Raw genomic sequence first — 27,257 nt, 5'->3', positions numbered from 1 at the left:
AGAGAAAGAGCAGTTGAGAAGCTATGCGTGAGAAAGGAGACAGGAGGCCAGTGCCACATACTCCAAATCTAGCAGCCATGATGACCAAGGGTGCACGGTGTGCGGCGACTCCACTGGGTGACCTCAACCCAGGGCATCCTGGGAACTGAGTACATTGGAAAGGAAGACAGCTCCCCCGTTGTTGGCTGCTCACCTGTTTTTGGAAGAGGGTAATTGATATTAAATAGATCCTCCAGGAAGGAGAAGATGGGGCCTGTGATGTTCAAAGCAAAGTCAGCCTCTCCCCTGGCGATGGCTTCTTTCCGGGCCCAGATGCGGATCTAAAGCAGAATAATGACACAGCAGTTAGGAAAAGCTGGGACGACTATGGAAAGTGTGTGTATGGGGGGGGGGGGGGCGTTGGGAGAAGTACTGCTTGTTCCCATTCCCTGATGTGCTAGACCCAGCGCCTCATCTTTTCAGAGACGTTTAAATGGATATATGCAGGCCAGCAAAATAGCTCCGATAATATGCTTTTTTGCCATGTGCGTGATTCAGGTTCAAGTCCAGCCCTCGTTACGTTGACGGAAGCTTTTGGGGACCGGGTGGTGGCACATCTGGTTGAGTGCATATTATAAAATGCAAGAACCCAAGTTTGAGCCCCAGGTCCCCATCTGCAGGGGGGGAAAGCTTTAGGAGTGGTGAAGCAGTGCTACAGGTTTCTCTCTGTCTCACTGTCTCTCTCCCTCTCTATTTCCCCCTTTCTTCTCCATTTCTGGCTGTCTCTAGCCAATAAATAAAAAAGGAAGCTTGGATGTTGTGCTCCCTTTCACTCTCTCTAAAAAAAAGAAATAATAACAATAAAATAAAAACAAATGCATACTTGCTCTGAGAAAAGCTTTCCCTAGAACTATCCACTAAGTAATGAAGTGCCCCCCAAAAAAAGTATGCAACTTCTGTCTCTTTAAAAAAAATTTTTTTATATACTATTCCCTTTTGTTGCCCTTGTTGTTTTACTGTTGTAGCTATTATTGTTGTCGTTGTTGTTGGATAGGACAGAGAGAAATGGAGAGAGGAGGGGAAGACAGAAAGGGGGAGAGAATGATAGACACCTGCAGACCTGTTTCACCACCTGTGAAACGACTCCCCTGCAGGTGGGGAGCTTGGGGCTCCAACCAGGATCCTTGTGCTTTGAGCCACATGCGCTTAACCTGCTGCGCTACCGCCCGACTCCCAACTTCTGTCTCTTATGATAGGCTGTGTCACTTTCATAGTGCAAAAGCTACATACCCCCCACAGAAAATATAGACGCTATGTGAGGGCAAAATGCCACTTGGACCTTGCTTCTCTTTTCGGGACAGATTTCCAGCCATCCGAAACAGAATTGTGTAGTCATGGGAGATACAGTCTGGTATATATTAGATTTGAATCATCATGCACATAGAGAATGGCTTACTTATTAAAACAGTCATGGTTCCCCCTTATTTTATTTATTTTTATTTTATTGCCTGCTGGCTTATCACTGGGGCTCGGTGTCTGCACTACGAATCCATTGCTCCTGGCGGCCATCTTTTTTTCATTGTTGTTGCTGCTGTTATTGTTGGATAGGACAGAGAGAAAGTGGAGAGGGGAGGGGAAGACAGAGAGGGAGAGAAAGACAGACACATGCAGATCTGCTTCACTTCTTGTGAAGCGGCCCCCCTGAAGGCGGAGAGCTGGGGACTCAAGCTGAGACCCTTACAGGAGTCCTTGAGCTTCGCACTATGTGCACTTAACCTGCTATGCTACCACCCAGCTTCTGGTTCCCCTTCTTTTTAAAGCCAGTTTAATTCTCCTAGTTTTTTTTTTTAAGCTTATTAAAAAGTCTTATGATCAGGGAGTCGGGCGGTAGCGCAGCGGGTTAAGTGCACGTGGCGCAAAGTGCAAGGGCCGGCTAAGGATCCCAGTTCGAGCCCCCACAAGCAGTGAAGCAGGTCTGCAGATGTCTATAATTCTCTCCCCCTCTCTGTCTTCCCCTCCTTTCTCCATTTCTCTCTGTCCTATCCAACAACGATGACGTCAATAATGACAATAATAACTACAACTATAAAAACAAGAGCAACAAAAGGGAAAATAAAAATAAATACTTTTAAAAAAGTCTTATGATCTGATACTTGTTACTTTTTAAAGTTTTTTTTTATTACCTTTATTTATTTATTGGATAAAGACAGCCAGAAATCGAGAGTGATAGGGATGGTAGGGAGAGAGACAGAGAGACACCCTAAGCACTGCTTCACCACTCACAAAGCTTTCCCCCTGCAGGTAGGGAGACTCGTACCTGAGGGGTCTTTACACATTGTAATCTGTGCACTCAACCAGGTGTGCCACCATCCAGCCCCATGAAATGATACTTGTTAGAACAAGTACATTTCTACCTCAGTTTATGGCTCAGCCATTTTTGTAGGTAACAAAGTAATCCCTGCCCGCCTTTGTCGCTTTAATGTGACCATATTGTTGTCTGGGAACCTATCTGGATGACTCATTTGCTGGTGTCAGTTTTTTTTTTTTTGCCTCCAGGATTCTTGCTGGGGCTCAGGGCCTGCACCATGAATCCACTGCTCCTGGAGGCCATTTTTTCCCCCTTTTGTTGCCCTTTTTGTTGTAGCCTTGTTATGGTTATTGCTGTTGTTGTTGATGTCGTTCATTGTTGGGTAGGACAGAGAGAAATGGAGAGAGGAGAGAAAGACAGAGAAAGAAAGGACCTGCAGACCTGCTTCACTGCCTGTGAAGCGACTCCCTTGCAGGTGGGGACTGGGATCCTTATGCCACAGGTCCTTGCGCTTTGCGCCAGCCACATGTGCTTAACCCGCTGTGCTACCGCCCGACCCCTGCCGGTTTCTTAACAGTCATTATTATTCCATCATGAAGCCACTTTAAACTCTACAATACCAGCCAAGCATTTTTTTAAAAATGGAATCCCTAGTGTTGACATGGAAAACTCACTACCCTTGAAGACAAGTCAGAGATGTGGAACTTCATTATCCTGATGTGAGTATAGTTGATTTCAGAAACAACTCTGCAAAAAAACGTCACAGAATATGCTAACGAAACAAAGCAGCACAAGATTTGGATTTTCTGCACCCCAAGAACACATTCACTTGCCTCTGCTTGTAGGTCAGCTAGAAATATTGCCCTGAGTTAGGTGAATTATGAGTGGCATGACATCTATAGGAACATTCCCTTTCACACAACTCCATGACCTGCTTTTGAAGGCCTGCTTTGACTCCCTCTACCTTTTACAAATATTTTATTTATTTATTTATTTATTTATTAGATAGAGACAGAGGGAAACTGAGAGGGGAGGGAAAGAGACAGAGAGACACCTGCAGTCCTGCTTCCCCACTTGTGAAGCTTCCCCGCTACAGGTGTGAACCGGGGCTTGGGCATTATAATGTGAGAGCTTAACCAGGGGTGTCTCCACCTGGTCCTCCTCAGTCTTTTCAGTCTCCTCGAAGGCCTCTGAGCTGATGATCACCCATGGAAGCTGGGGCCCAAAACTCAGTCCTGGCCCCCAAAACTTAACTCTCCCTATTCCAGTTTAGCTCTTGAGGCAACCATTAAAAGGTCTCTACAACCAAAGCCCACACTATTCTGTGGAAATAATGGTTGGGGCTCCCTCACTTTGAAGAAGAAGTGTGCATTTTTTTTTTTTTTTGCCTCCAGGGTTATTGCCAAGGCTCAGTGCCTGCACCACGAATCCACTGCTCCTGGAGGCCATTTTTCCCCTTTTGTTGCCCTTGTGTTTTATCACTGTTGTGGTTATTATTATTGTTGTTGTTGTCACTGTCATTGGATAGGACAGAGAGAAATTGAGAGAGGAGGGGAGACAGAGAGGGAGAGAGAAAGATAGACACCTGCAGACCTGCTTCACTGCCAGTGAAGTGACTCCCCTGCAGGTGGGGAGCCAGGGACTCGAACCGGGATCCTTACACCAGTCCTTGGGCTTTGCGCCATGTGCGCTTAACCCGTTGCGCTACTGCCCGACTCCCTGAGGTGTGCATTTTAACCGTAGTCTTTCTGGAAAATAACACCAAGCACAACTAATGCCTACATGTTAATTTCCGGTTTCTCTATTGTTTGCTATTTTACTTATACACTTATTGGATAGAAACAGAGAAACCAAGATGGAAAGGGTAGATAAGAGAAAAAGAGAGACACCTGCAGTACTTGCTTCACCAATTGTGAAGCTTCCCCATCACAGATAGGAACCAGGTGCTTGAACCCAGGCCCTTGTGCACCAGAACATGTGCACTTAACTGAGTGAGCCACCACCCCAACGCCTTAATTTCTAGTTTCTAAAGATCCCTCCCCCAAACTGCCATTCTCTAAGGCCAAAGTCAGGCAAAAACAACAGAAATTTCAAACTGGAGGATGGGGGCGGGCGCAGGGGGGTTGGAGGGATGAAGGGTGACCCTTGGAGGGTAGCAAGGGGTATTTTGGAGATATATCCATTAAAAATCTCTTCAACACACTAGTCTCCTGGTGTGTTCTGACAACCTCCTGGAAAGAATTCATATCCACACAGAAGAATTCAACATCTAATACAGGAACATCTTAACACATGTTCCCATGTGCTAAAGCCTACTCAAAATATCTTCTCTCCATCCTGATTCAAACATATCTTCTGCTTATCCTCATGCCACCCATTAAGCAGATTTTCAGTTTCACTGACTTTTTTTTTCTCTCTTACTTAATGAGCGATTTTTGGTACAGGCTAGACAACCAGCCCCCCCCCCCCCAAACTCCATTCTGGCTCCTGTGTAGACTACATGGTGGACGCCTTCATTTCCTAGAGCTGAGCCACTGCCAAGTGCAACATTCCACTGATAAACTCATCCCGAAATCGCAGATGTTCTGCTGAAGAGTGTGACTTTGGTAAGCACATTCACTTCTGCTTCTGTAACAGCTGGCTTTCTGGGGTAATCTTTGATGAAGAAACAGAGGGGGGTCCTTTCATAAGCTTTACTTCCTATACAGCAGCACTGAGAGAGGTAGATGCTGATGGACCAGCTGGGGTCACATCTCAGCTTATGGGGTACACTCCTTCTTGCCAGATCTGAAGCAGCGTGTACTTCAGCTCATGCCTGAGCAGCCTTATTGATACACGCCATTGATGTCTGACTTGGCCTCTGTTGTACCTGTGATTGTCAAGGACTTGCTGGTGGTTAGTCAACGAGGCAGGCTGGACTCAGCAGCTGAGAACACGAATGAGCTGACATCTTCATAGTGTTCTTAATCCATTGCCAGGTTAGGAGGGAGAGTGGAGAAAGTGGCCCTGAGGCATTCTTCCACTGGTGACAGGCTTGGCTCCCTTGGAAGGTCTCAGGCCCCAGAGTGAACTTTATTCAGCTGTGGTGCCTTTGTCTCTTCAGCCCCACAAAGTCAGTGTGACTAGAAAAAACTGGGTCTGATCATCCCAGATAATACTTTTCTTAGTCCACCTGCATGTTAGCTATCAAGCTCAGGCAAAAATTAACTAAAGTCAAGGGCCACATGGACCATACTTGAAATAGACTTCCTAGCTTCTTCTCACACAAAGACCCTAGTTTCATTTGCTCTATTCCTACATTTGGGTTCCTGTTTATTGAACAATTTGTTTTATATCTTACTGCCTTTCAGCCACCAAGTTTCAGATGCCACCATGATGCCACCCTGACTTCTCTGGGTAGATGACCTCACCAATGTGTCCCAGAACCCCACCTCTCCAGAGCCCTGCCCCACTGGGGAAAGATGGAAACAGGCTGGGGATATGGATGCACCTGCTAATGTCCATGTCCAGAGAAGAAGCAATTACAGAAGCCAGACCTTCTACATTTTGCACCCCATGAAGAATTTTGGTCCATACTCTCAGACAGAGATAAAGAATAGAGAAGTTTCCATTGGAGGAGATGGGACATGGCACTCTAGTTGTGGGAACTGGGTGTAATTATACCCCTGCTATCTTACAAACTCGTTAATAATTACTAAATCATTAACAATTTTTTAAAAATTTTATTTATTTATTCCCTTTTGTTGCCCTTGTTGTTTTATGGCTGTAGTTATTGTTGTTGTTATTGATGTCGTTGCTGTTGGATATGGCAGAGAGAAATGGAGAGAGGAGGGGAAGACAGAGAAGGGGAGAGAAAGACAGACACCTGCAGACCTGCTTCACCACTTGTGAAGCAACTCCCCTGCAGGTGGGGAGCCAGGGCTCAAACCCTTGCTCTTTGTGCCGCCTGCGCTTAACCCACTGTGCCTGACTCCCCATTAATTTTTTTTCTTAAAAAGAAAGAACTCGTGGTCCGGTAGGTGGCACAGTGGATAAAGCATTGGACTCCCAAGCATGAGGTCCTGAGTTTAATCCCCAGCAGTACATGTATCAGAGTAATATCTGGTTCTTTCTTTCTCCTCCTATCTTTCTCATGAATAAATACATAAAATATTTTTTTTTAAAAAAGAAAGAATTCAGTCTGAGAAACTGGCTTTATTTACCTACACACTCACCTGTCAGTCAGTGAATCAGCACAGAAAGTGTTGTCATAACCACCTGGATATCTTCTGAAAGGGTTACTAAATATTGGAGGATATAATTGGATGGAAATTCGGTGTTCCAGACAAGGCACAACCTGGGTAAGTATTGCATGCTCCAGAACTGAGGGCGTCTGCAGCTCTGCATCCACACAGGGCTGATAATTAACAATGTATGCACTCTCTCAGCCACGAGATTTGTTCCTGGACAGTGTCTAGCTGGGTTGGTCAGTACACCTGTCATTTAAGTTTTTCAGTGCTGTGTCCTCCCAGCTTCAAGACTGCACAGACACTACAGGGCTAATTAGGCAACAGGTCAACCAGGGTTCTCTGGTGCTGAGAGGGCAGCTGTCTCTAACCTCCCTAGAAGGCAGCAACAGGCTGGGAAGAAAGGGGCCCAGAACCCGTCTCCGAGAGTGGGCTTCATGTGCGGTTTCCACAGCAACCCTTCTGCAGAGCAATAGTGGGATAGTCGTGTCCTGTTCTGCAAAGTCACACCAAACAGCCTTCACAGGGTGTAGGAGACACAGGAGAGAACCAGGAGGTGACAGTGGGAGGTATGGGTAGAATCTCCAGGCAAAATGGATATACACTATCTGTTGGCAGTATCCCTACCTGAACAAATGTCTTTTTTTTTCTTTTTTAATGGACTCCATGGTTATCACTCAGGCTCAGTGCCGGAACTATAAATCCACCACTCCCAGTGGCCATATTATCTCTCTCTCTCTCTCTCTCTCTCTCTCTCTCTCTCTCCCTCTCCCTCTCTCTCTTTCTCTCCCTTATTCAATAAAGAGAAATTGAGAAGACAGAGGTAGATAGAGAGGGAGAGAAAGATAGATACCTGCCCACCTGCTTCACCGCTTGTGAAACACCCCCACTGCAGGTGGGGAGCTAGGGGCTTGAACCCGGTTCCTTGCTCAGGTCCTTCCACATGTGCGTTTAATCAGGTGTACCACCATCTGGCCCCCAAGAACCTTCTTCACTCACCTCCTTGCCCCTTTCGGTCCTGTTAACATGATCATAATCACAGACAGCAAATGCGACTAAGTAAGTTGGCATTGGAGGCGTGGTGTGAAAGGTGGTGACAGTCCATTTGCTTCCATTCACATCTTCCTTGTCAGACTGACCTGGAAAATTGATTTTTAGTCTGAATCACTAGAAACCTAAGCAACCTTGAAATTATAACCCCAAGTTGCCTTGAAATAAGTATTCTTCATAGTCTCATAGTTAAGATTTCTCAGCTATCAAGACCCATTTAGTGAGGACTGGACAGTGGTGCACCCCATTAAACATACACATAACCATGTACAGGGACCCAGGTTCAAGACCCCACTCTCCATCTGCGGGGGGAGGTACACTTCATGAGCGGTGAAACATATCTACATCTACAGGTGTCTCTCTTTCTCTCTCCTTCTCTCTGTCCTATCAAATAAAATAGAAAAAATACTATTATTGTTATTTTATTGCCACCAGGGTTATTGCTGGAGCTTGGTGTGTGCTCAACGAATCCATTACTCCTGGCAGCTGATCCATCCACCTCCGTTTTTTAAAAAATATTTATTTAATTTATTTATTCCCTTTTGTTGCCCTTGTTGTTATTACTATTGTCGTCATTGTTGGATAAGACAGAGAGAAATGGAGAGAGGAGGGGGAAGACAGAGAGGGGAAGAGAAAGACAGACACCTGCAGACCTGCTTCACCGCCTGTGAAGCGACTCCCCTGCAGGTGGGGAGCCGGGGCTTGAACCGGGATCCTTGTGCTTTGCGCCACCTGTACTAAACCCCCTGCGCTATAGTCCGACTCCCCACCTCCTTGCTTTTTGTTTTTGTTTTTTATTAGATAAGATGGAGAGGAACTGAGAAGGAAAGGGGAGATACAAAGGCGAGACAGAAAGACACCTTCGGTACTTGCTTCACCACTTGTGAAGCCTCCCCTGTACACGTGGGAAGCAGGGACTTGAACCTGGAATCCTGCTCATGGTAATGTGTGCACTTAATGGTGTGTGCCATCATCACCCCCCCAAAAAAAAAAACCCTTTTTTAGGGGGCCAGGTGGTGGCACACCCGCTTAAGTGTACACTTTACTGTGTGCAAGGATCTGGGTTGGAGCCCCCACTTCACACCTGTGGGGGCAACATGTCATGAGCAGTGTAGCAGGTCTGCAAGTGTCTCTCCTTTTCCCTATCTTCCCCTCCCCTCTCAATTTCTCTCTGTCCTATCAAATAAAATAGAAGGAAAAAAAATGGTTGCCAGGAGTTGTGGATTCATATTGCTAGCACCAAGCCCCAGATATAAACCTTGGAAAAAAGAAAACAAAACTTTTTTTGAAGGAAAAAAAATATATGGCCAACAAGAGCGGTGGACTCACAGTGCTATCCCTGGTGGCAATTAGGGGAAGGGAAAAAAAAGGCCTATCAGGAAGATCTTAGGACACCATCTTGGTCCTGAAGTAGTATCTTGGGTAATATATTCTTCACTGAGGGCCAACTGAGCACTGCAGCTCAGGCTTATTGGTCTTTTCTATACATGTCTACTATTTAATACTTCAGCCCTTACTTACCCCAGAGCTTTACAGGTCAACAATTCTAGCTTTCATGTTTCAACTAAGTCTTTAGAGGAGGCAGACTGAAGCTTTCAAAACTACAAGCTCAAACCTATGTCTCTCTCTCCCCCCACCAGGGCCAGATAATGCCGATGGGAGAGAACCATGAAAAGACAGAGCGGCCAGGCCTGGAGGGGGCAGTCTCTGCTCAGATGTAGCTAACCATGCCACGTGGCACTGGCGAGCTGATGGAATGAGGGCTTTTCATGGAAGTAAGAATCTTGACTTCTGTGGGAATCTTGGGCTTTTTCAAAGTTTGGAACTGATTCAACTGGAAGGAAAAAGACATATGATCCAAGTAAGACACAGCTGTGTGCCAGATTCAGACTAAATCCACGAGCTTGGGATCAAGTTAAAAGGCAGAAAGAGAGACTATCATCTGTTCTTTTGTTGTTCTTACTGTTTGTTTGTTTGTTGCCTTCAGGGTTATTGCTGGGGCTCAGTGCCAGCACTACAAATGCTGCTGGCGGGCGTTTCCCCTGGCCCCATTTTACTGGATAGTACAGAAACAAATTGAGAGAGGAGGAGGAGGAGATAGAGAGGGAGAAAGACAACTGCAGTCCCGCTTCACTGTTGGTGAAGTGTCCTCCCCCTCCCCTGCACGTGGGGAGCTGGAGGATCAAACCTGGATCCTTGTGCAGGTCCTTGCACTTAGTACTATGTGTGCTTAGCCAGGTACACCACTTCCAGCCCCTCCCCCCCCCAGCCCCCGGATTATCATCTGTAAGAACATTATCATGTCCTCCTGCTTCCAATACAGAGTCTAAGATACCATCTCCAGGATGTGGGTATTGACATACGCCTCTGGCGAATTCCCTCAATAATTAGAATCCACTGCCCACACATTGCCCAGACAAGCTATTGATAGAAAGCTTATGAAAGAGCCCCATGTATGATCGATATCGAAAAGTGTGTGTGTTGTGTGTGTGAGAGAGAGAGAGAGGGAGGGAGGGAGGGGGAGAAAGAGAGAGAAGGAGGTGGCAAGAAGAATTACTCACCTAGCACTGGCATGTTGGAAAGGGCCACAAAACCAGGGTCATGAATAAGTGTGATATTAAAAGTTGCCTTCAGAGCTGGTTCATCAAAACAAGGGAAAACATTCCTGGCAAATGTTGGTTCCATCTGAGAAGCTAGGAGTGTCCTGAAACACAATGGGGAGGGAGGCAGATGAAATCTGATTATTTGAACCTTAATCTATGGATGCAACCAAAAAAAAATTTTTTTTTTTAATGGCTTCTAAGTCTAAGTAAGGAGTTAAAATGCTTCCCTCTCATCTCCAATGTCTTCTCCAGAATACACTCCAATTGTCCCTATGTCCCCAGAATTCCTGTAAGAGTGTGTAGTTCATAAAACACAAATGACTTGCTTTTCATCCTCAAAATGATATTTACTTAGCGATGTCACTCACCTTTAAAAACCCTTCTACAAACAACATTGGAACAAATGTAGCAATTATGGAATGCTAGGCTTTTGCAAAAACCAAGTATTTTGAAAGCCCGGATTACTTCTTCAGAAATAACTCTTTCCTTTTTAGCCTCCACCCAAGTGCAAGTCAGCTGAAGAACATCTACATTTTTGCACATGTTCCTTCTTTTTCCTGGTTGGAAATGTATAAGAAGTTTTACTTTGCACACCTTTAAAAATGTTTTTGATTTTGTTATTGTTGTTGCCAGGGCTTCACCATCCAGAATCTTTTTTTTTTTTTTCAGATGAAAAGAGAAACAGACAGAGATAGAAGGAAAGGAGGGGGGAGTCGGGCAGTAGTACAGCGGGCAGTAGTACAGCGTGTTAAGCACACATGGCACAAAGCACAAGGACCGGCGTGAGGATCCCGGTTCGAGTCCCCAGCTCCCCACCTGCAGGGGAGTCACTTCACAGGCAGTGAAGCAGGTCTGCAGGTGTCTATCTTTCTCTTCCCCTCTCTGTCTTCCCCTCCTCTCTCCATTTCTCTCTGTCCTATCCAACAACATGACATCAACAGCAATAATAACTACAACAACAATAAAAATAATAAGGGCAACAAAAAGGAAATAAATACATAAATATTTTTTAAATCTTTAATAAAAAAAAAGGAAAGGAGGGAAAGCATTACAGCTTCTCCCAGTGCACTGGGGCTGAGCTTGAACCTGGGTTGTGTGAGAGACCGAGCAGGTGCACTGTCTAGGTATGCTATCCTGCTGGCCACAGTTTGCACATTCTTGGGAGTAAGCAAGATAGATACATGTAAACTGAAGGAAATGAATTTCATGTACATGTGGGTCCATTTACCAAATCCTTCAGCTGCTTCCCCCATCTCCAAGGGAAAATAGAAAAAGGTGGCACTCTAGTGCTATGCACAGAGATTCAAATTTGCCCAAATGGGCATTTTCCTCCCAGTATGTATGTTCATGCCTTTAGATTCCTGACTAGTCAACAATTTGTTCTGCTTTATATAGTAACTGTTTTTCAGCCACCAGGTTCCAGGCGATACCATGATGCCAACCTGACTTCCTTGGGCAAACGGCTCCACCATGTGTCTTGAAGCTCCGTTTTTCCAGACCCCTGTCCCACTAGGGAAAGAGAGTATGTATGTATGTACCTGTGTGTATGTATGTGTGCGTATGTGTGCATATGTGTGTGTGCGTGTGTGTATATGTATGTATGTCGCCACCAGGAGTTATCACCAGGGCTTGGTGCCTGCACTACAAATCCATAGCTCCATGTGGCCATCAGTCCTTGCGCTTTGCACCAAGTGTGCTTAACCCGCGGCACTTCCGCCTGACTCCCCTGGTGGCCATTTTTTCCCTTCATTTTTCTTTCTTTTGGTTGAGACAAAGAAGAATCAAGAGGAAAAGGGGAGATAGAGAAAGAGAAAAAGAAACACCTGCGGCACTGCTTCACCACTCACGAAGCTTGCCCCCTGCAAGTGGGGACCTGGGTCCTTGTGCAAGACGAAGTGTGTATTCTGCCAGGTAGATGGTATTCCACCATCCATACCTCTTCCTCCAATTTATTATACTCTGGCTTACCTGGGCAGAAAGGAGATCCCCAAGCTCTAACTCAAGCCACATAGGTTACAAGACTTTGCCCATCTGTGATCAACTAATAGTGACTCCAGAGTCACTGTGCCTGAGGCCCTGGGTTCAATTCTTGCCACAAAATGGGAACACCATGGACACCACCGGGGGGATTTCTGTGGATGGCATAGGAGTGGTGAGGTGTCTCTTCCTCTCCTTTCACTTTTTCTACCTGTTACTCTCCCATTCTACCTCTCTGTAAGGATAGAAAAGGGAAATTGGATAAGGGAGACCCTTCAGCAGAATCATGCATGCACAAGACTCTCAGCTTATTCCCTGGCATTATGTTAAAAAAAACTTAATTTACTGGGGCCGGGTGGTGGCATACCTGATTGAGTGCATGTTACAATGTACAAGGACCCAGGTTCGAGCCTCTGAACCCCACCTGCAGGGGGAAAGCTTCACAAGTGGTGAAGCAGGACTGCAGTTGTCTCTATGTCTCTCTTCCTCTCTGTCACCCCTTCCCTCTTGATTTCTGGCTATCTCTATCCAATAAATAAATAAAGATAATAAAAAATTATTTAGAAATTAATTTACTGGACTGGGGAGCTAGCAGGATGGTTATTGAAACAGGCCCTCATGCCCAAGTCTTTGGCCATCTCAGGTTCATTCCCCATACTCCAGAATTGAGCAATGCTCTGGGGGAAAAAACAAAGCTTAGTTTACTGATAAATGATTTTTTTTTTTTTTAGTTTGCTTGTATTTCTTCCAATCTCACAAAGTTTTCTTGTTGTTGTCAATGGTGCTTCACTGCTCGGGCATGACTTTTTCAGTTAGAAAGCAAGAAACAGAGACAGGGAGATGGGAGATATCACAGTTCTACAGCTTCCTCTAATGTGGTGGGAGCCAGGCCCAAACCTGGGTCATGTGTGGTAAAGCCAGTGTCCTCTCTACATGAGCTTTTTGCTGGCTCAGAAATCATTTGTAGTATAGACAAACTTTAAACAAATTCAAGGAGGGGGTCGGGCGGCAGCATAGCAGGTTAAGCACACACGGCACAAAGTGCAAGGACCAGCTCAAGCATCCTGGTTCTAGCCCCTGGCTCCCCAATTGCATGGGTGGGGGGTTGCTTCATGAGTGGTGAAGCAGGTCTGCAGGTGTCTTTCTCTTTCCCTGTCTCCCCCTCCTCTCTCCATTTCTCTCAGTCCTATCCTACAACAACAATAGCAATGACAATAATAATAAGGATGAACAATAAGGGCAACAAAAGGGGGAAAATGCCTCTAGGAGCAGTGGACTCGTAGTGCAGGCACCGAGTCCCAGCCATAAACCTGGAGGCAAAAAAAAAATCAAGGATGGGTTAAGTTACACAGATGTCTTAAAAGGGAGCTGGGTGGTGGCACATGTTACAATGCTCAAGGACCAGATTTGGAGCACCCAGTCCCCACCTGCAGGGGGAAGGCTTTGCGAGTGGTGAAGCAGGGCTGCCGGTGTCTCTCTGTCGCCTCTCTTTTGTCCCCTTTTCTCTCGATTTCTAGCTGTCTCTAATCAATCAATAAATAAAGATAATAAAAAATTTTTAAATGGCTTAAAAGAAGAAGACACACACATACACACACAGAGAGACAGGCCCAAGAAGTAGACATGACTGGATCATCATCTATGGTTAAGAGAAGCAGTTCTCTTGGAAGCTCCACAGTCTTCAGGACTTCTACAAGTCCCCTGAAGTTGTAATAGTTTATCTAAGCAGCACTGAACTACATGAAAAAGAACAAGAGTCAGGTAGAGGGAAAAATTACACCCAGGGACGTGATGCATATACAGGCTAACCGAGAAAGTCAACAAGTGCCCGGCTTCCTAAAACACATGAATTCCAAGGAGAGTGCAAAGTGGGAAGGAGGAGAAAAGTAGACTCTTTAAACTTTTTTTTTAATATTTATTCCCTTTTGTTGCCCTTGTTGTTGTCGTTATTGTTGTAGTTATTATTGTTGTTGATGTCACAGTTGTTGGATAGGACAGAGAGAAATGGAGAGAGGAGGGGAAGAGAGAGAGGGGGGAGAGAAAGATAGACACCTGCAGACCTGCTTCACCGCTTGTGAAGCGACTCTCCTGCAGGTGGGGAGCCGGGGGCTCGAACCAGGATCCTCACGCGGGTCCTTGTGCTTTGCGCCACGTGCGCTTAACCCACAATGCTACTGCCCGACTCCCCCATCCTTACCTTCTATCTCTCTGTTTGTCTTTTCATCTAAAAAAAAAAAAGATTCTGGATGGTGAAACCCTGGCAACAACACTGTTGTTGGATAGGACAGAGAAATGGAGAGAGATGGGAAGACAGAGAGGGGGAGAGAAAGACAGACACCTGCAGACCGGCTTCACTACCTGTGAAGCGACTCCCCTGCAGGTGAGGAGCTGGGGGCTTGAACTGGGATCCTTCGCCGATCCTTGTGCTTTGCACCACCTGCACTTAACCCGCTGCGCTACCACCCAACTCCCAAAAGTAGACTCTTTAAGGGAAGGTTTTATATTCATTAAAAGGCTCCACAAGTTCAAAAAGACTAAGAAGCAGCTGGAAGAATCACCACTTGAGCAAATCAACCATCAAGCAAGTAAGTGTCCTCCTATTTCATGATTTAGGTCTCCAGAGAAATAAAATTCAAGAATTTCTCTTGGATTTTGCTCAACTATTTCCCTCCCTGGCTTCACACAAACAAACCAGAAAGGGGGGAGGGTGGCGGTTAGGGGAGAAACCCTCACAACACACACATTTTTCTGGCTCTCAATCTTAAATGGAAAAGTCAAGGCCAACCAGCAGCACATACAATCTAGTTGTGACATGTGGGGCTAAATGCTGGTGTGTATTTCCTCCCTCCGCCTTCTCTCTGAGTTGGGCTCAAGCACCCCTACAAGGACATCCTGTCTCAGAAAGTCAAACCACCTCCCACCCTCTCCACCCTGAGACATACTATTATGGTGCCCAACAAATCTGAGTTTAAAAAATTCAGCTGGAGAAGGAGTTAATATGGGAGCATTTGTCTCTGGTCCAGCACTGCAAAGCTACATTCTTACCCTCCTGCATGGCTGGATAATCATGAACTCATCACTTTCCTTGTGCTGGAAGAGGTCTTGGTGGTCGACACCACATGCTACCCTTGGGGAGTCTGTCTACCACCACATGAAGCATGTCTGCTCAGTAAAGCATTTCATTCCAAATTATTTTATGAAGTCAGCATGCCTACAGCTCTAACAAGTGGTAAATAATATGTCTGGTCAAGGATTGAATGACTCTTTGGAGAGTTAGTACTACAGTTTTTTTTTTTTTTTTTTAACACACTCAGAAATCAAATGTTTAGTAAAGACAGATGTTACCCTACTAGACTGTGGTTCAAGGACTGGCCCATGAATCATATTTGTTTATTACTTGTGTAATAGGATCTTAAAACTGACATTTCCACCCCCACCCCCCCAAAAAAAAAACCCACAGTAGATGTGATTTTTTTCTCTTTTTGCCAGAGCACTGCTCAATTCTGGCATATGATAGTGCAGGGGATTGAACCCGGGACCTGGAAGCCTCAGGCATGAGAAACTGTTTATATAACCATTATGCTATCTCTCCCCCCAGATGTGAAATTTCAATGAAAGATACTGAACTGTGTTGTAAAGATATTGAGAGCAATGGGTTTCAAGAAACTTGGGTTGGTCTCTTTAGTTTACATGATGAGCACCAATGATGGTAAGAACTATAACGCCAACCTGACTTCCCTGGGCAGATGACCTCACCAATGTGTCCTGGAACCCCACCTACCCAGATCCCGACCCTACTAAGGAAAGACAGAAACAGGGTGGGAGTACAGATTGACCTGTCAACACCCATGTCCAGAGGAGAAGCAATTATAGAATTCCCACCTTCTGCTCCCCATAAAGATCTTTGATCTATAATCCCAGAGGGATAAAGAATAGGAAAGTTTCCAATGGAGGGATGGGATAGGGGACTTTGGTGGTGGGAGCTGTACCCCTTTGTCCCACAATCTTGTTGATCATTATTAAATCACTAACAAACACCTCATCGCCGACCCCTGCAAGCGTCAACCCGGCTTTGACCTGCACGTTATGATTGGGCCCTCCTCAATCGCTATCGAACAGGCCAAGGCTGGTGTGCCGCTATGTTCCATCGCTGGGGAACCAGAAACGACCCGAACTGCTCCTGCGGCTACAGACAGACTATGACCCACATAGTCAACAACTGCCACCTCTCCAGATTCAAAGGAGGTCTCGAAACTTGACATCAGGCTCAACCTGACGCTGTTGACTGGCTACGGAAGAAGAGCAAACGCTAGAAGAAGAAGAAGAAGAAGAAGAAGAAGAAGAAGAAGAAGAAGAAGAAGAAGAAGAAGAAGAAGAAGAAGAAGAAGAAGAAGAAGAAGAAGAAGAAGAAGAAGAAGAAGAAGAAGAAGAAGAAGAAGAAGAAGAAGAAATCACTAATATTAATATTAATAAAACAAAACAAAAGATGGTCTAGAAACTCAGGGAAGAGGCTTTCTCAGCAGTGGGCAGATATCTTTTTTTTCCTTTTTTAATTTTCTTTATTGGGGAATTAATGTTTTATATTCAATTGTAAATACAATAGTTTGTACATGCATAACATTTCTCAGCTTTCCATATAACAGTACAACCCCCATTAGGTCCTCTGTCATCCTTCTTGGACCTGTATCCCCACCCCACCCCACCTCACACACACACCCCAGGGTGGGAAGATTTCTTACACTCAAGAGTGTTGTGTGGAGTTGTAACCTTCCAAAGATGAACTGGGAGAGAAGGCTTCTTAGAGAGGAGTACAAGTGTTTCTTCAGAGTGAAAGTATCAGAGGCTGGTGCCCATGTCACTCTTGAGAGAGCTAACTTCACCGGCAGGTGGAGTTCAACTCCTTGCAGGTGGAGATCTGAGAGGTGAGAGAACTGACTGCTTTGGAGGCAGAACCGCAGAACATCGCTGCCTTGGGACCCACATGAGAGCCAGGAAAGGGATATGTGAGTGTTCCTTGGAAGAGCTGTGGACTCTGAGATGCAGAATGACTCACTGTGGGGACTGTCTTGGGTGCTGTCCACTAGAGCCAGCTGCGGTGGGGCGGGGTGGGAGTGGGGTAGGGGGGTGGGGGAGCTTGAGGATGTACAAGCAGGTGTCTGGGGCCTGAGGAAGGACCCATAAGTGACCATCAGAACAGAGCTAAGTACGAAGAGCATTAAGATAAAGGGAAGTATAGGAGGAAAGCAGCAGTTTGAAAAGTCTAGAGAGCTCAAGAAAATGCTATCTGGAAGGGAAAAAGATATCTCTGAGACTAACGTGGGGCGAGATGACAAGAGTAATGGTTCAAGGAGAACGAACAACCCTGTAGACACCTGTCCCTGTCTCTGCTTCAGGTGGGGGTGAGATAGCAGCTCTTAAGCTGGAAGGAAAAGACTAGAAACACGAGGCGAAGAAATGGAAGGACTACTGCCCTAACTTTCTACACAGCTTATTATCCTGAAGCCAATCCACAGTCAGGGGAGCGGGGCGGGGAGGAAGAGAGGGAGACTGAACAGTACATGTAAGTTCAGAGTTTGGAGTAGCACATAAGACTGGGGTTTCCACTATTGCACGCTTCAAGGAGAACAGCCCTGGAGTGAACGAGGGTTGTGACGTCTAGATCACAGAGCACCTGTCAGCTAAGAGTTGGTAGGGCAGTATAGACTTCTAGAAGAGTCACATTAGAGATGAAATTACAAAAGGAAGGGAAGCACAGCACAATTATCATTCTTCCCCAATTATGAGGTGTGACTTTGCAATCCACTAATTACACCTCCCATAAAATAAAATAATAAAATAAAATAAAATAAACGAGGCCTAAGGCTTTTGATGAGTATAAGCTTTTCCTTTTTTTTCTCCAGTTGCTGGAGCTCCGTGCCAGCACTACAAATTCACTGTTGCTGGCGGCCATTTTTCTTTTTATTTGATAGGACAGGAAGAAACTGAGATGGGAGGAGGAGACAGAGAGGAAGAGATAAAGATAGATACCTGCAGACCTGCTTCACCACTTGTGAAGTGACCCCCCCCAAAGGTGGGGAGTTGGGGGCTCAAACCAGGATCCTTGTGCCGGTCCTTGAGCTTTGTATTACGTGCACTTAACCCAGTGTACTACCGCCTGGCCCCCTCTATTTTTACTCCTCTAAATTCTTCCCTTATTTTTTTTCCCCTTTGTGAAAGAACAGGCATACTCAGAAATGCAAGAAGTGTCACTGAATGTGTCACTGAAAGAACACATTCTCTCTTTCAGGACATTTCAGAAATGGAAGAGACCCTGGGGGAGACCCGCTCTCTCAGCTCACAGAGGTGCTGAGGCTCAGGAGTTTATGCAACTAGCTAGTAAGTGGCAGAGGTATTCCCAGAACTGCAGCTCCAGTTCCCAAACCTTCGGTCCCTCCCAGTACATTATGTCCTGCTTTGAAGGACATAATGTAACAAATACTAATAGAAAAGCAAATGGGGGGAGTCGGGCGTTAGCACAACAGGTTAAGTGTACGTGGCGACAAGCACAAGGACCAGCATAAGGATACCAGTTCAAGCCCCCGGCTCCCCACCTGTGGGAGAGTCGCTTCTCAAGCCAGAATATAGAAATGCTAGACTAAATGGATTTTTCAACAGCCCAATAAATAGCCCCTAAAAAATGATGTCAGAGCTATTCTTAAGGACTTTAAACACCAACCTTTAAAAGATCTAACATAGTGTCAAGAGAGTCACCAAATAACTATATAATCACCAAAAAATTATATAATGCCAGGGGTTGGGCGGTGGCGCAGTGGGTTAAGCGCACGTGGCGCAATGCGCAGGGACCAGCGTAAGGATCCCAGTTCGAGCCCCCGGCTCCCCACCTGCAGGGGAGTCGCTTCACAGGCGGTGAAGCAGGTCTGCAGGTGTCTATCTTTCTCTCCCCCTCTCTCTCTGTCTTCCCCTCCTCTCTCCATTTCTCTCTGTCCTATCCAACAACAAAGCAACATCAACAATGGCAATAATAATAACAGCAACGAGGCTGCAACAACTAGGGCAACAAAAAGGGGAGAAAATGGCCTCCAGGAGCGGTGGATTCATGGTGCAGGCACCGAGCCCAGCAATAACCCTGGAGGAAAAAAAAAATTATATAATGCCAATCCCCACCAGCACCCCCCAAAGAGGCCAGTTTTCATTACAGCATAAAGCATATAAGAAAATTTTAATTCAAAATGTCAGGGGGGCCAGGTGGTGGCTCACCTGGTTGAGGGCACAGGTAACAATGTGCAAAGACCTGAGTTTGAGCCCCTGGTCCCCACTTGCAGGGGGAAAGCTTTCCAAGTGGTGAAGCAGTGCTGCAGGTGTCCCTCTTTCTCTCTATCACCTCCTTCCCTCTCAATTTCTGGCTGTCTCTAGCCAATAAATAAAAAAAGATAATAAGAAAAACATTAAAAAGTCAGGCAACATAAAATTTAAAATATCAGGATTTGATTAAAAGTCAGTGGCATTCTTGTATGCGAATTGTAAGCCAGAAGAAGAAGAAATCCAGAAATCAGTCTCATTCACTGTAGTATCAAAAACAATAAAATATCTAGAAAGAAACCAAACCAGAATAAGTGAAAGACTTGTATACTGAAGACTATGAGTCACACTATTCAAGGAAATAGAAAAAGATACAGCGCAATACCAAAGGAGACCACCTGGGACCTCAACAAGACAGGACTAGAACGACTTCAGGAACCCACCAAATCACCAGTGACTGCAAACATGTGTGGCTCGTGGACACAGAGGAGCCTAGGGAGAGATTAAGTGGCTGGTGACAGTCCAGCAGTTTACCAGTTGAGACATCTCCTCCAGTCTGTTTCACCAACAAAAAGATAGCCAAAGGAAGGAGAGGACTCTCCTGAGACTCACCAAATGCAGCTGTGAGTCTCCATTGCTACTGCCCTCAGAATCTGGAACAGCAGAGGGGAGGCCCTGTGCTGACACCAAGGGACAGAGAACTAACCAGGAAACTCAGGAGAAGATCTATATCTCGGTGGCCTAGTGGTGGGGCTGTGAAAATCTCTTTGCATAACCACTGGACTACCTCTGCCACACCCTGCTTTATCTCTTGGTCAGGAGTCAGTGATTAAGCTAAGAAGCCTACTTATAATTTAAAAGCCCTCAGGCTCCCATAACCTACAGGGAATAAAAAGAACAAAAGAAGCTTTTAAGCCATTAAGCTCCAACTCAGGGATTAAAATACTATTGAAACAACTGTGAAATTCCACAACTGTGAACCCTTTAATTACCTTACTTAGATACAAGTCAATAAAGGCAAGAGTGATCAGTAATTTGAAAAGTACTGAGAGAGGAACCTCATAAGATACTATAGAAAATGGCTAAACCAACAAGAAGAACTATTGGAGAAATGAACCAGGACAAGAGTCCAGCTAAAAGCCCCCCAAAGGGGGAAGCACAAAATAATGAGATCAACATGCAAACACTAGTTAAGGAAATAGTAACAGGAGTGAGTATATAATTTGAAAGAATTGTCATCAGAAATGAAGAAACAACAAATGAATGTTTTCTGGAAGAAAACACTAATTATCTCAAGGTTATCAGAGAGCTGAAAGTTGAAATAGCTGAGCTAAAAACACAACTAGATGAACAAGCCAAAACAGTATCAGGACAGGGTAACAAAATAGATGAGCTCCAGAAAACTGTAGAGGGGAGAGAGAATAGAATAAATGAGGCTGAAGGCAGAATTAGCAAGATCAAGAACAAATTAGAGAAAACTAAAAAAGAAGTAAAAGATGTCAAAAAGATACTGAAAACAACAACAGAGATCTTTGGGATGACGTCAAAAGAAATAATATACGCATTATTGGCTTACCAGAGGAAGAAAGAGAGAGAGGGGAAGAAAGCATTCTTCAGGACATAATAGTTGAGAACTTCTCTAGTCTAGACAACATAAAGGTTGAGACATAAAGGTTCAAGAAGCCCAGAGGGTCTTGAACAAACAGAATTAAGCCAGACTTAAAGACACCAAGACACATCATATTAAGAATGGAAAGGAATAAGGATAAAGAAAGGATCCTGAAGGCTTCATGAGAAAAACAAAGCATCACTTACAGAGGAAAACCTGTAAGATTAACAGTAGACTCCTCCACACAAACACTACAGGCCAGAAGAGAATGGCAAGGTATCTATCAAGTGTGCTCAATGAGAAAGGCTTTCAACCAAGACTACTATATCCTGCTAGACTGTCATTCAGACTAGATGGAGGCAAAAATAAATAAATAAATAAAACCTGCAAAGACAAGCAGTTGAAAGAATCAACTATCACCAAGCCTGCCCTTAAAGAATTTCTGAAAGATCTCCTATAAACAGTCAGACCACCATAAATATATTAACACTCTAAAACTCTACAGAAATGGTGTTAAAATATCTTCAATCTTTGATGTCAATAAATGTCAATGGCCTGAATTCACCTATTAAAAGGCACAGAGTAGGAAGGTGGATCAGAAAACACAACCCAATGATTTGCTGTCTACAGGAAACCCACCTAATTCAAAAAGACAAACACACACTCAAAGTGAAAGGATGGAAAACTATCATAAAAGCCAATGGTGCACAAAAAATGGCAGATACAGCTATTCTAATATCTGATATGATAGACTTTAAAATAAATAAAGTTTTAAAAGGACAGACACTACTTAATGCTCAGTGGATCAGTCAATCAAGAGGACTTAACAGTTATTAACATCTATGCACCCAATGAGAAGCCATCTAAATACACCAAACATCTGCTGAAAGAGCTACAGTGATATGTTAACAGCAACATAGTCATAGTAGAAGACTTCAACACCCCACTCTCTCAACTTGACAGATGATTCAGGCAGAAAATCAATAAAGACATGAGGGAGCTAAATGAGGAGATAGATAAACTAGAACTATTGGACATTTTCAGAGTCATTCATCCCAAGAAACTGGAATACACATTTTACTCAAGTCCACATGGGTCATTCTCAAGGATAGACCATATGTTAGGCCACAAAGACAGCATCAGCAAATTCAAGAGCATTGAAATCATCCTAAACATCTTCTCAGACCACAATGGAATTAAACTAACACTTAACAATCAACAAAAGATTAATAATAGTCCCAAAATATGGAAGCTCAACAGTACACTCCTTAACAACTACTGGGTAAGAGAGGAAATAAAGGAAGAAATCAAAATGTTTCGAGAGTTCAATGAAAATGAAGACACAAGCTATCAAAATATTTGGGACACAGCTAAGGCAATACTGAGAGGAAAGTTCATAGCCATACAAGCACACATTAGGAAACAAGAAAAAGCGCAAATAAACAACCTGATTGCACATCTTAAAGATCTAAAAGAAGAACAAAGGAAACCTAAAGCAACCATAAAGACAGAAATCACTAAAGTTAGGGCAGAAATCAATAACATTGAAAAAAAGAAAACCATACAAAAGATCAACAAAAGTTGGTTATTCGAAAGAGTGAAGAAAATTGACAAACCTTTTGCCAGACTCACAGAACAAAAAAGGGATAAGACCCAAATAAATCAGATCATAAATGAAAGAGGAGATATAACAACAGACACCACAGAAATTCAACATATCATGCAAGGTTACTATGAACAACTATATGCCACCAAGCTAGAGAACCTGGAAAAAATGGACAATTTTCTAGATACCTAGGGACTTCCAAAACTAAGTAAAGAGGAACCAGATAACATGAACAGGCCCATCACAGCTAATGAAATTGAAACAGTTATCAAAAACCTTCCCAAGAATAAAGTCCTGGGCCAGATGGTTTTACAAATGAATTCTACAAAACCTTGAAAGAAGAACTAATACCTTTGCTTTTAAAAGTCTTCCAAGATTGAAGACACTGGAATACTCCCTTCCAGCTTCAATGAAGCCAGCATCACTCTGATACCAAAAGCAGACCGGGATACAACCAAAAAAGAAAACTAAGACCATTATCTCTGATGAACATAGATGCTAAAATATTGAACAAAATTCTAGCCAACCAGATACAGCAGTATATTAAAAAGATCGTTCATCATAACCAAGTGGGGTTTATCCCAGGGATGCAAGGTTGGTTTAATATATGTAAATCAACCAACATGATCCACCACATCAACAAAAGCAAGACCAAAAACCACATGGTCATATCAATAGATGCAGAGAAAGCCTTTGACAAAATACAACATACCTTTATGATCAAAACATTATAAAAATGGGAATAGATGGAAAATTCCTGAAGATAGTGGAGTCTATCTATAGGAAAGCTACAGCCAACGTCATACTCAATGGGGAAAAATTGGGAGCATTTCCCCTCAGATCAGGTTCTAGACAAGGGGTGCCCACTATCACCATTATTATTCAACACAGTGTTGGAAGTTCTTGCCATAGCAATCAGCCAAGAGCAAGGAATTAAAGGGATATACATTGGAAGAGAAGAAGTCAAACTCTCCCTATTTGCAGATGACATGATACACAGAAAAACCTAAGGAATCCAGGCAGAATCTTTTGGAAATCATCAGACAATACAGTAAGGTGTCAAGCTATAAAATTAACATTCAAAAGTCAGTGGCATTCTCTATGCAAACACTAAGTTAGAAGAAGTTGAAATCCAGAAATCAATTCCTTTTACTATAGCAACAAAACCAATAAAATATCTAGGAATTAACCTAACCAAAAAAGGGAAAGACTTGTATACTGAAAATTATGAGTCACTACTCAAGGAAATTGAAAGACACAAAGAAGTGGAAAGATATTCCATGTTAATGGGTTGGAAGAATTAACATCATCAAAATGAATATACTACCCAGAGCCATCTACAAATTGAATGCTATCCCCATCAAGATCCCAACCACATTTTCTAGGAGAATAGAACAAATGCTACAAATGTTTATCTGGAACCAGAAAAGACCTAGAATTGCAAAACCAATCTTGAGAAGAAAGAACAGAACTGGAGGCATCACACTCCCAGATCTCAAATCGTATTATAGGGCCACTGTCATCAAAACTGCTTGGTACTGGAACATGAATAGACACACTGACCAGTGGAATAGAATTGAGAGCCCAGAAGTAAGTCCCCACACTTATGGACATCTAATCTTTGATAAAGGTGTCCAGACTATTAAATGGGGAAAGCAGAGTCTCTTCAACAAATGGTGTTGGAAAAAAATGGGTTGAAACATGCAGAAGAATGAAACTGAACCACTATATTTCACCAAACACAAAAGTAAATTCCAAATGGATCAAGGACTTGGATGTTACAACAGAAACTATCAGATACTTAGAGGAAAATATTGGCAGAACTCTTTTCCGCATAAATTTTAAAGACATCTTCAATGAAATGAATCCAATTACAAAGAAGACTAAGGCAAGCATGAATCTATGGGACTACATCAAATTAAAAAGCTTCTGCACAGCAAAAGAAACCACTACCCAAACCAAGAGACCCCTCACAGAATGGGAGAAGATCTTTATGTGCCATATGTCAGAAATAACCAAAATATAATAATAACCAAAATATCTAAATAACCAAATATCTTAATAACCAAAATATCTAAAGAGCTTGCCAAAAGCAACAACAAGAAAACAAATAACCCCATCCAAAAGTATGGATAGGACATGGACAGAATATTCACAGAAGAGATCCAAAAGGCTGAGAAACAAATGGAAAAATGCTCCAAGTCTATGATTGTCAGAGAAATGCAAATAAGGACAACAATGAGTTATCACTTCACTCCTGTGAGAATGTTATACATCAGAAAAGGTAACAGCAGCAAATGCTGGAGAGGTTGCGGGGTCAATGGAACCCTCCTGCACTGCTGGTGGGAATGTAAATTGGTCCAACCTCTGTGGAGAACAGTCTGGAGAACTCTCAGAAGGCTAGAAATGGACCTACCCTATGATCCTGCAATTCCTCTCCTGGGGATATATCCCAAGGAACCCGACACATCCATCCAAAAAGATCTGTGTACATATATGTTCTTAGCAGCACAATTTGTAATAACCAAAACCTGGAAGCAACCCAGGTGTCCAACAACAGATGAGTGGCTGAGCAAGTTGTGGTATATATACACAATGGAATACTACTAAGCTATAAAAAATGGTGAATATTCTACCCCAATTTAATACAATACTCATAAAGGTCCCACCAACTTTTTTTTTAAGAGAACAGAACAAAAGCTACAAAAATTTATCTGGAACCAGAAAACACCAAGAATTGCCAAAACAACCTAGAGGAAAAAAAAAAAAACCCAGAATTGGAGACATCACATTCCCAGATCTGTAATCAAAGCTGCCTGGTTTGGGACAAAAAAAAAAAGGCACACTGACCAGTGAAACTAAATTGAGAGGCCAGAAGTAAGCCAACCCCCCACAGAGCTATAGTCATCTAGTTTTTGACAAAGTATTAAATGGAGAAAAGGTAGTCTCTTCAACAAATGCATTGGCAAAATTGGGTTGAAACAGGCAGAAGAATGAAACTGAACCACTATATTTCACCAAACACAAAGTAAATTCTAAATTGATCAAGGACTTGGATGTTAGACTAGAACCTATCAAATACTTAGAGGAAAAATATCGGCAGAACTCTTTTCCAACTAAATTTTAAAGGCGTCTTCAATCATATAACTACAATTACAAAGAAAACTAAAACAAAAATAAACCAATGGGACTACATCAAATTAAAAAGCTTCTGTTCAGAAGAGAAAACACTAAACAGAACTTGGAGTTGGTATACTTCCCCAAAGTAAAAGACTCTGGGGTGGGCAGGTGGGAGGGTTCAGGTCCTGGAACTTGATAGCAGAGAGAAAAAGATGAATATGGGATGATCTGACTCATAGAATTTTGGTTTTTTGTTTTTAGATAGAGGCAGAGAGGTGAGAGGTAGAAGGGGACTGAAAGACCATAACACCAAAGCTTCCTTCAATATGTGGGGGCCAGGTTCAAAGCAGGCTTGAACTCGTGAGAAAAAAATCAAATGAGCAACATTTGGAATGAGGGGGAAAAAATGACACCACTAAATTCTACAGGTATTAAAATAATAATGATAGACTAGTTTTCTTTTCTTTCTTTCTTTCTCCCTCTCCCCCTTTTTTTTTGCCTCCAGGGTTATTGCTGGGCTTGGCACAGGCAGTTTGAATCCACAGCAGCTTCTGGTGGCCACTTTTTTCATTTTATTGGTTAGGACAGAGAGAAATGGAGAGGGGAGGTGAGATTGAGAATAAGAAGAAGACAACTTTAGAACTGCTTTGCACCACTTGTGAAGCTTCCCCCCTGCAGGTGGGAAGCCTGGGGCTTGAATCCAGATCCTTGCATGGGCCCTTGTGCTTTGTACTACGTGTGTTTAACTCGGTACACCACCACCAGGCCCCCTAGAGTAGTATTTTAGGCAAGTGTATACTTATAAATTTGACAGTTTCTACCAAGAGGACTAAAACTATCAAAGTTCACTCATAAAAAGACAATCTTAAAATAGGCCTATATATACTAGAGAAATAAATGTAGTAGGAATTAAAAAAAAAAAAAAGTATGAAAAAGATCCAGACCTCTGAGGCAGGACTGATGAAGCCAAAGCAAGTAAGCAAGCAAGAAAAGAAAACTCAGTTCTGTGTAAGTGAATTCAACCCCCCTGTGGTCTTTCATTGACCATCTAACCACTGGGCTTCAACACATGTTGATTTAAGAGGGTTACATTGTAACAATGTTACTTATTGTAACGGAATGAACATGCAAAAAGATTTGTGCATGGAACCTGGTGTTTAAGCCCCAGCACCACATGGGAGCATTAAGGATGACACTGAGAATGGTGAAGCAGTAGTGTGGTATCTCTCCTATTTTTCTTACTCTTTCTAAAACATAAAAACCAAAAAGTTGGAGCTGGGGAGTTCCTCAGTGATATTATACATTTGTAGCTATTTCCTGGTGTTACATGAAGGAGAAGGGGGGGAGTGGGATAGGAGGAGGAAATGAAGGAGAGAAGAAGGGGGCTGGGCAAGAGTGCATCAGGTTAAACACATAGTACAAAGTACAAGGACCCATGCAAGGAACCCGGTTTGGACCCCCACCTCCCCACCTGCATGGG

At 43.6% G+C, this 27,257-nt stretch overlaps 1 protein-coding gene across 2 annotated transcripts in view; it reads right to left on the bottom strand.

Moving 5' to 3' along the window:
- LVRN (laeverin) overlaps positions 1 to 27,257 on the bottom strand; it is a 97,149-nt gene that overhangs the window by 53,540 nt on the left and 16,352 nt on the right. For both annotated transcript variants that reach the window (XM_007521978.2, XM_060177368.1), the window contains exons 2-4: positions 10,125 to 10,267; positions 7,513 to 7,652; positions 194 to 320 (exon numbers count right to left, since the gene is read on the bottom strand). In XM_007521978.2, the coding sequence (XP_007522040.2) occupies positions 194 to 320; positions 7,513 to 7,652; positions 10,125 to 10,267 (410 nt within the window). The remainder of the gene's footprint in view (positions 1 to 193; positions 321 to 7,512; positions 7,653 to 10,124; positions 10,268 to 27,257) is intronic.

Source organism: Erinaceus europaeus, chromosome 2 (genome assembly GCF_950295315.1).
Source record: "Erinaceus europaeus chromosome 2, mEriEur2.1, whole genome shotgun sequence".
Taxonomy (NCBI): Eukaryota; Metazoa; Chordata; class Mammalia; order Eulipotyphla; family Erinaceidae; genus Erinaceus; species Erinaceus europaeus.
This window is presented reverse-complemented; position numbering and strand designations above follow the sequence as displayed.